At 41.6% G+C, this 9927-nt stretch overlaps 1 protein-coding gene across 14 annotated transcripts; it reads left to right on the forward strand.

The window, feature by feature from the left end:
* Positions 1 to 1482: 1482 nt before the first annotated feature.
* Positions 1483 to 7720, forward strand: ARMCX5 (armadillo repeat containing X-linked 5). Of its 14 annotated transcripts, none has more exons than XM_025371655.1 (5): positions 1483 to 1546; positions 1686 to 1821; positions 2879 to 2991; positions 3429 to 3474; positions 3845 to 6126. In XM_025371655.1, the coding sequence occupies exon 5, from the start codon at positions 4109 to 4111 to the stop codon at positions 5783 to 5785; it is 1677 nt and encodes a 558-aa protein (XP_025227440.1). In that variant the 5' UTR covers positions 1483 to 1546; positions 1686 to 1821; positions 2879 to 2991; positions 3429 to 3474; positions 3845 to 4108; the 3' UTR covers positions 5786 to 6126. The 14 variants fall into 14 exon arrangements, 8 of the variants coding, with proteins under 8 accessions (XP_025227440.1, XP_025227438.1, XP_025227439.1 ...); XM_025371653.1 differs by having other exon boundaries at positions 1484 to 1546; positions 1680 to 1821; XR_003117251.1 differs by adding an exon at positions 7449 to 7720 and having other exon boundaries at positions 1511 to 1821; positions 3845 to 3942.
* The last annotated feature ends 2207 nt before the right edge of the window (positions 7721 to 9927 follow it).

Here is a 9927-nt window from a genome sequence, read left to right on the forward strand (position 1 = left end):
AGAAAAACTATCATCAGAGTGAACAGGTAACCTACAGAAGAGAAAATTTTTGCAGTCTATCTATCTGACCAAGGTCTAATATCCAGAATCTACAAGGAACTTAAATTTACAAGAACAAAACACCACCATTAAAAAGTGGGCAAAGGACATGAACAGACACTTCTCAAAAGAAGACATTTATGCGGCCAACAAACACATGGAAAAAAGCTCAACATCACTGATCATTAGAGAAATGCAAATCAAAATCACAATGAGATACCATCTCACACCGGTCAGAATGTTTCTTAAAAAGTTAAGAAACAAGAGATGCTGGCAAAGTTGCGTAGAAATGGGAACGCTTTTACACCGTTGGTGGGAATGTAAATGAGTTCAACCATTGTGGAAGACGGTGTGGCAATTCCTCAAAGATCTAGAACCAGAAATACCATTTGACCCAGCAATCCCATTACTGGGCATATACCAAAGGAATATAAATCATTCTATTACAAAGATACATGCACACGTATATTCATTGCTACACTATTCACAATAGCAAAGACGTGGAATCAACCCAAATGCCCATCAATGATAGGATTAAGAAAATGTGGTACATATACACGATGAAATATCATGCAGCCATAATAAAGGATGAGATCATGTCCTTTGTAGGGACATGGATGGAGCTGGAAGCCATTATCCTCAGCAAACTAATGCAGCTACAGAAAAACAAATACTGCATGTTCTCACTTATAAGTGGAAGCTGAACAATGAGAACACATGGACACAGGGAGGGGAACAACACACACTGGGACCTGTCAGGGGGTGGGGTGGGGGGAGGGAAAGCCTTAGGAAAAATAGCTAATGCATGCCAGGCTTAATACCTAGGTCATAGGTTGATTGGTGCAGCAAGCCACTATGGCACACGTTTGCCTATTTAACAAACGTGCACATCCTGCACATGTATCCCAGAACTTAAAAAAAAAAAAGAAAAGAAAAGAAAACGAAAATTAAGGGCTGGGAGGGGGGACTCGAAGGAACACAAAGTTTGCGGAATCGATTAGTACGTATTCTCCTATCTTAGTCTTGACTCTCTTTGCCGACTTCCCTACCTTGGGCCCCACCCCGAAACCGCCCATTTCAGTGGGCCTCTGTGTTTGGAGAGATGAACTTCTAAAGACTGGAACACTTCCTCCTGTCGGCCAGAAGAGATTTCCTGACACCACAGCTGAAAACCAGTGTGCATTTCAGTTCAGGAAAGAACGGTAGGCTTGCTGCGGGGAGCTCCCGCAAAAGGGAAACTAATACAGAAACACTCTGGTATTTGTATGCCTCTCTTGTTCCGGCGCCGTTTTCCCTATATCCGGAACTCGCCCCTGCGCATTCCAATACCTGAAGCGGCCACAGGGTACAGGACCCGGAGCCCGCCTACAGAAAGAGTCGCGGCGCTAGACAAAGCCTGATATCACTCCGCTTCCATAAGCCGGATCCCCATAAACTACGCAGTAGCTCCTCCCACTGCCGATGTGGGTAACCCGGACGAGGAAGAACCTCGTCTGCGGAGGACAAGGTAGATGTTAAATGGTAACTACGCTCGAGGTTCTGAGGAGCCCTGGGAACAGGAAGGAGAAAAGAATACCAAAATTGACAACAGTTTGCCAATCGCAGTCTTTAATCTGATAAAGCGGTTATCTCGTCTTGAGTCCCAGGTGCCGGGTCAGTACCCATACACAGCCGCCGCCATTGCCTCGAGTCCTTGTGTCTGACTGTCTGTTCCTGCTGCTGTATGACACAGCACCTCGAGGCAAGGAAACAAGAAAACTGCCTCTGATCCAAGCAGAGAAGGTCGGTGAGAAAGTGGGCATTGCTTGGTGGTGGATGTGGCTATCGGAGGTGAACACTGGTTACGCGACCTGGTCATGGGGGGCGGGCGGTGAGGAGAGAGAGACGGGTAATAGGAATGGCACACAACAAGAAAAAAAAAAAAGATCTGCCTTTTGCTAGCTTGATTTCCATACACTTGGTCACCTCAGACCATGTTTGGGAAGAAAAAGGTTGCAGCTTCTAGCAGGGAAAAGGCAGACTAGATAAGAGGAAGAGAGGGCTGCTTCCATAGGCGAGGACAGTTGTCTGGGGAGCCCTGAGAGAGAGAGAATGTAAAAAGAGGTTGTAAATGTTTGATAATCAAGGCTCTGTATTCTAAAAGGGCCTCATGTCTTGGTTACTGGTCTGACCGTTAATAACCACGTCTGTCTCTCTCTGTCTTTCATTTGTTCTTTGGGTGTGTATGTGTAGATCTGTTCCTAAGTTTGCAGCACTCCATGTTTCTGTACAGATCTGTAGGGGACAGCAGACCACAAGGGGAGAGGAGAAGGAAAAGAAAATTGGCGTGGTTTTTACAGAGTGGGCAGTACTTGGAGGCAGTACTTGGAGGTTGTAGATGGCTAAGATTAGAGTAGGCAGGAGTGTAAGGGAGCCTCCAGAACTCTCTGCCAGCTTTCCTAACATGTCCTCCCTTACCCGCATTATGTTGCAGAAAATGTAGGCTTTGGGAGAGAGGAAGGAAACATAGGAACCCAGATAAAATATGGAAATAAATACTTTTCATTTTTTTCCCAGCCTCCGTGGTTTGTCTAGGCATTTCATCCCTGCTGACACCACTACTACTACCCTGTAGGGATGTTTGAGTTGTCTCTGTATAGGAATTGTCAGACTTTGAGAATAGAGCAGAGGGGCTTGAAGATTTAGGAGTGGGAGAAAAAGGGGAGATAGAAAATGTTTGCCGAACAGGTATCTGTATCCAGAAAGAATCTGTGCCCTGGGTGCTGGTCTCTACCAAAGACAACCTCAACTGTCTCCTGTGTCTTCATTTATTGGTCTCTGTTTTTGTGCATCCCTGTAGGTAGATCTGTCCCCAGGTCTGTGGAACTGTCAGTTGTGAAGTTTTGTAAAATGGTCACCCAACTTAAAACTAGGAAATTACAAAGAAGAGAAAATTGCCCTGTATCTGTTAAGGTTGGTGTAAAGGTACAGGGACGGGAGCAACTTTGACTAGAGAATTCCATCTCTTCTGTTTTGTCATTTTACTAGTTATGCCCATCCGCCCCACCCCCTGCTGCTGCTGATTTAGTTGGGAGTCTTGGTAAGTTGTGGGGATACAGAATACTAAGACCTGCCTTTCTCACTCTCCACTTGCTTGTCCTGCTCTCGTGCTTAAGCCTAGTCTAATCTGAATGAGGGACATTCTAGGGCAATCACTGAAGAGGAAGATGGTGGGCAATAGGGAGGAGAAGGAGAAGTAGCCCTGAAACAAAGCAGTGGGGGAGAGGGGACTAAGAGGAGGGAAACACTAGACAAAATGTATCTGGAAAGGCAAGAATCGGGGCCAGGGACCAAGGTCTGTCACCAGGAGATCAGTTTCCACATTCTCCTGTTTGTTTATTTGTCCATAGGTCTGCCTGTAGATCTGCTGTAGGGCTTGTCACCATTGGAAGCAAGGTAAGGAGGAGAAAGTTACTCCAGATCAGTGCAGGTTGGTATGAGTATGGGGATTGCCTGGGTAGACCTGTAGGATGGAGTAGTGGAGAGCTGCTTGGCTCTAGCAGGGGTCAAGAACCACTAAAGGGATTCCTCAGCTTCTCCTCCAGTTTTCCTACTCCTTATGCTCCTGTTTGGTGACTGGAAAGAAGGTTGATAGCACTTGGAAGTGTAGGGAGTGGGTGAAATGAAGGGAGAGAGAGTTCGCTAATTACCTACCTCTCCCACCAAGCACTGAATCTCCATATTCTCCTGTCTCCCTGTGCTAATCAGCATGAGGAGAAAAAAATTGAAAGAGACTCAAAGCCCCATTTCCTTCCTCCACCCCTAGGTCCTACTTCAGTGGCAGATCTGGTGGCCTTGGAGTGGCTGAAGACCACCACCCTCTACAGGGCTGGGCCCATGCACAGCCATCCTTCCCTACCTTGAGTGAGCTTCCTCTGCATGTTTTCTATATCACTGGCAGAGCCTGTAGTTGGAAAGGGGACAGAGTGACTACTGGACTTTGTATGAAAACACCAACCGGGACAGACCTTCAGTCAAGGCTGAGACAGGGGTGGGGGTATATAACTTGTCCTTACCTTAAACTTGGAACATGGTTGACTCTGGGACAGAAGCAAGGGCTAGAGGAAAGGCTGAGGCTGGCCTGCAAGATGGAATCAGTGGTCCTGCCACTGCTAGAGTGAATGGTAAAACCCAGGCCAAGGCAGTGGCTGAGGCAGAACTGAAAACAGAATCAGTGACCCAGGCCAAAGCTGGTGATGGAGCAATGACCAGGATGCATAAAGTGACCTACAGGGAGGCTATGGCTGTGACAAGGGAAGTGAGCAAGATGGAAGATACAACTAAGAGTAGAGTCATGGTTGAGACTAAGACAAAACCCCTGGCAGAATGCAGTATAGTGCCACAAACCAAGTCAAAGGCCATGCCTATGTCTGGGGTCAGTGCTGTAACCAAATCTGAAGTCAAGGTTGTTGCTGTCATTGAGGCAAATATTAGGTCCTATGCCAAGTCACATGATAAGGCCAATACTGGGTCCAGACCTGACAGAAGGGAAGAGGCCAGCATTGGGATGAAATCCAGTGATGAGGATGAAGAAAATATATGCTCCTGGTTCTGGACTGGAGAAGAGTCTAGTGTAGGTTCTTGGTTCTGGCCTGAAGAAGAGACCTCTCTTCAAGTTTATAAGCCCCTACCTAAGATCCAGGAAAAGCCCAAGCCCGCACACAAACCCACACTTACTATAAAACAAAAGGCAATAGCATGGTCAAGGGCCAGGTATATTGTCCTAGTTCCAATTGAGGGAGGGGAGCAATCCTTGCCTCCAGAAGGAAACTGGACCCTGGTTGAGACTTTGATTGAAACTCCTCTGGGGATTCGACCTTTGACCAAGATCCCACCTTATCATGGGCCTTATTACCAGACCTTAACTGAGATAAAAAAAGAGATTAGGCAAAGGGAAAAGTATGGGCCTAATCCGAAGGCCTGCCACTGCAAATCACGTGGCTTTAGTTTAGAGCCTAAAGAGTTTGATAAACTTGTTGCCCTCCTTAAGTTAACCAAGGATCCTTTCATTCATGAAATAGCTACAATGATAATGGGCATCAGTCCTGCTTATCCATTTACTCAAGATATAATTCATGATGTAGGTATTACTGTTATGATTGAAAACTTGGTCAATAATGCCAATGTTAAAGAACACCCTAGAGCTTTAAGTATAGTGGATGACAGCTCTGAGTCTTCTGAAGAACCAAAATCAGGGGAATCCTATATACATCAAGTTTGTAAAGACATAGTCTCTTGCCCTTTGAACTCCCCTGTGCAGCTGGCTGGACTGAAATTACTAGGGCACTTGAGTGTAAAATTTGATGATCACTATGTGATTACCAGTTATATTCCAGATTTTCTCACCTTGTTAAACAAGGGAAGTGTCAAAACCAAGTTTTATGTTTTAAAAGTGTTTTCGTGTTTGTCTAAAAATTGTGCCAATACAAGAGAATTGATCAGTGCCAAAGTACTGTCATCATTGGTTGCACCCTTTAACAAGCATGAGTCAAAGGCCAATATTCTTAATATTATTGAAATATTTGAGAATATAAATTTTCAGTTCAAAACAAAGGTGAAGCTATTTACCAAGGAAAAGTTCACTAAATCTGAGCTTATTTCAATATTCCAGGAAGCAAAACAGTTTGGTCGGAAACTCCAAGACTTAGCAGAGCACAGTGATCCTGAAGTGAGAGATAAAGTCATAAGATTAATACTCAAACTCTGAATACCCCTCTGTTCTCATAAAGCCTCAAACAGTTTTTTGGAGTTGCAATATGAAACCAATGCATATTATAATTATAAATTCAATACTCATGTTTTCCATGTTGATTGAGGGAGGCAATTTTATGGATACCAATTAATCTTGAGATCCTGAACATGTGCTGATTTTTATTGTGCTATATAATATAAATTGAGATATTTTTAGTATTTCTGCAACGTGACCTGATAATGAATCTATTCATCCTGAGTAAGCTATACTTCTGTGCTTTATATTGATATAAGTGTATTCTTTTGAGATTTTATTTACATGTTATTAATAAAGTTGCATGCTGAAACTGGTGAAAATATTGTCCTAGTTCTTCAGTTGAAATCTAGTCTTGGGGGATAAAGCACAGAGAGCATAAAGATGATGAAGAACACTGCCTGTGTGTCTGTAGTGGGGCACAAACAAAACAAGTTCACATTGACAGATTATTTAGTTTCAACATACTCAAGGAGTAGAATCACTCTATGCATGAAGACAGGACTGTGCTATTAGCTGTCTGTAGGCTCCTACTGATAGGGCTTCAGATGAGGAATGAAGCCCTATCTGGGCAACTCTGGGGAAGGGAGTAAGGAGGAACCACAGATGCTTTCACTGTAGTCTCAGTTCCAGAACTTGTGCTCAGGTTTTCACATAAAATGTCTCATCAGGATGCCTTGAAGCTTTTTAACCCCAAGAGGATTCCTGGTTCTCACCCCTATTCAGTAAGCCATGGACAGCTGCACAGGAAGTGTGGTTCTGAAGGGACCCAGCCCCACTGTGCCTTCAACAGCTCCCTCCCTATCCAGGGGCATCAGATTTACTGCTTCGTCTGCGATTCTCTCCCCCTGAAGTCCTGGGCCTCAGAGGAGAGTCTTTCTGGGGATTACCCACTGAAACTGCTTCATAGATAATCTCGTCTGTCTCATCCTGGTGACTGTTTACTCCTTGCCTTTGTTTTCTGGCCAATGTTTGGACTTGGTGATTTGTATCACAGTTGGTAGCAGCCCCTTGTTTGTGCTGATTCTTTTTGGTCAGAGCTCAGCTCTATGTATGGTATAGCCACAGGATACCGAATTCCTGTAGAAATGAGTAGTTAGGGAGAAATTAATTCACATAAAACCCACTGTTCTGTGTATTTGCATAGTTTATAGAACTGAAGCCATGTTGTCTATACTAAGCTTGTCCTGTTTATTCTTAACAAAAGCTAGGTTCTCTGCAAGGGTTTGTGGAATAGAATGACAATGTATAGTTTAGGATTTTGGGGTCACCTCTGCCTCTTTTACCCCCTGCCTCTTTTACTGTTAATTTACTGCCCAGAATTGGGAAATATAAATATTAGGATCAATATACAAATGGTGGTCTTTCTGTAGACCTTCCTCTCCTAACTTTTTATGCATTTAAGGGAAGGTCTGAAGTGGAAAATCTCAATATGGTGTAATGGATCCCTACTTTTAATAGCTATCTCTGGTTTAATTTCTACTAGGATCAAGTGTGAATCTATTGCCGTACATCTAAAAGTTTAAATGAAGCACAATTAGCTACACTTGTGCATTAAGAGAAACAAGCAAGGTAGTTTTTCTGCAATGTGAAACTTCAATTTAGATGATTTTTGAAGTTCTTTATAACATCTTTTAATCCACAGAACTCCTGTAGCCTGTAATACCAGCTGTGGGTACTACTCTCAGTGTTGGAGATCATCAAAATACAATTGGACCAGACCCTTTGGAAATAATTCTGTGTCTCAAATGCCCTGTGGAGCACACACTTAATCAGTTGATGGCTATGGAATTTTCCAACATCAGCTAAAGAGAAGGGTGAGTGTGGGGTGTGTATGTATTTGCGTCAAAGCACAACGTTGATGGTCTCTCCTTGGATGGGAATTGTGGGATGCGAAGTCATCTCCTAGATTGTTCTTGAGGTGTCATCTGTTGATGGACACTTAGGTTGTTTCCATCTTTTGGCTGTTATGGATATTGCTGCAGTGAACATTGGAGTACAAGTATCTGTTTGAGTCCCTGATTTAAATTCTTTTGGGTATATACCTAGATGTGGAATTGCTGGGTTGTATGATATGTTTAGCTTTTTGAGGAATTGCCAAGCTGTTTTCCACAGTGCCTGTACCATTTTACATTCCCATCAGCAATATGCAAGGGTTCCAATTTATCCACATTCTTGCTGACACTTGTTATTTTCCATTATTTTTTAAATAGCCATCTTAGTAGGTGTGAAGTGGTATATCATTGTGGTTTTAATTTGCATTTCCAAAAGTCTTATGATGTTGAGCATCTTTTCATGTGCTTATTGGCCATTTGTGTATATTTTTTGGAGTAATGTATGTTTAAGTTCTTTGCTCATTTTTAATTGTGTTTTTGGTTATTGTTGCGTTATAGGAGTTTTAAAATATATGTGTTCTGGATACATGCCCCTTATTAGCTATATGATTTGCAAATATTTTCTCCTGTTCTGTAGGTTTTTTCACTTTTGATGGTGTCATTTGATGTGCAAAAGTTTTTAATTTCAATGAAGCCCAGTTTATCTATTTTTTCTTTTGTTGCTGATGCTTTTGGTGTCATATCTAAGAATTCATCGCCAAATTCAAGGTCACAAAGAGACCCCTGTGTTTTCTTCTAAAAGTTTTATAGTTTTAAACATCAGAGTAATTAGTGTGTCTATCACCTCAAACATTGATCATTTCTTTATTTTGGGAGCATTCAAAATCTTTTCTCGCTATTTGAAAATATACAATTATTTATTGTTAATTATGTCACCCTACGCTGCTATAGATCATTAGAACTTATTCCTCCTATCTTGCTGCAATTTTGTATCTGTTAGCCAACCTTTCCCTCCCCATTCCTTTCCCTATATTCTCTTAACTTTTAATCGAAAAAAAAAAAAAACACAGTTACTTTTGCACCATCCTAATAGTAACCACTATTCTATACTCTACTTCTATGAGATGAGCTTTTTTAGCTTCCACATGTGAATGATAATATGTGGTATTTATCTTTCTGTGCCTGGCTTATTTCACATAGTGTCCTCCAGGTTCATCCATGTTTTCACCAATGACAGGATTTATTTCATTGTTATGGCTGAATGGTGGTCTGTTGTGTATATATTTTTTTATCCTTGCATCTGTTTATGGGTACTTATGTTGATTCCATATCTTGGCTATTGTGAATAGTGCTGCGATAAACATGAGAGTGCAAATATCTCTTTGATATGCTGATATCCTTTCTTTTTGATACATACCCAGCAGTAAGATTGCTGGATCATATGGTAGTTCTATTTTTCGTTTATTGAGAAATCTCCATGCTGTTTTCCATAATGGCTCTACTAATTTACATTCCCACCAACAATGTATAAGAGTTCCATTTTCTCTACATCCATACCAGCATTTTTTTTTTTTTTTTTTTTTTTTTTGTGTGTGTCTTTTTGACAATAGCCATCTGGGGTGAGATATCTCATTGTGGTTTTGATTTGCATTTCCCTGATGATTAGTGATGTTGAGTGTTTTTTCATATAATTTTTGGCCACTGGTATGTCTTCTTTTGAAAAATGCCTATTCAGATCATTTACCAATTTTTAAATTGAATTATTTGTGTTTTTGTTGTTTAGTTGTTTGAGTTCCTTGTGCAGTCATGTTCTACACAGTGTTTCAGTCAATGATGGACTGCATGTATGACAGTGGTCCCATAAGAATATAATACCAAATTTTTGCTGTACCTTTTATATGATTAGATACGTGAATATTTACCACTGTCTTACAGTTGCCTGCATTATTCCATACAATAACATTCTATATAGGTGTGCAGCCTAGGAGCAATAGGCTACACTATGCAGCATAGGTATGTAGTAGGCTATACCATCTAGGTATTTGTAAGTAGTACTTTTCTTCTTCTAAGTAGAAGAGCTTTCTTGTTCTTCCACTTTTAGAAGAGCTTAAGAAAATCTGCATCTATGATAGTCTCATGATGATGAAAATGCCTAAGGACACATTTCTTAGAATTTATCCCCATGGTTAAGCAATACATGACTATATATTCTGGATATTAGTCCCTTGTCAGATGAATAGTTTGCAAATATTTTCTCCCATTCTGTAGATTGTCTCTTCACTCTCTGAT

The sequence above is a fragment of the Theropithecus gelada genome, chromosome X, assembly GCF_003255815.1.
Source record: "Theropithecus gelada isolate Dixy chromosome X, Tgel_1.0, whole genome shotgun sequence".
Taxonomy (NCBI): domain Eukaryota; kingdom Metazoa; phylum Chordata; class Mammalia; order Primates; family Cercopithecidae; genus Theropithecus; species Theropithecus gelada.

Bases quoted from the DNA above. Each gene is read 5' to 3' on its own strand.
- ARMCX5 (XM_025371655.1), top strand. From the start codon at position 4,109: ATGGTTGACTCTGGGACAGAAGCAAGGGCTAGAGGAAAGGCTGAGGCT.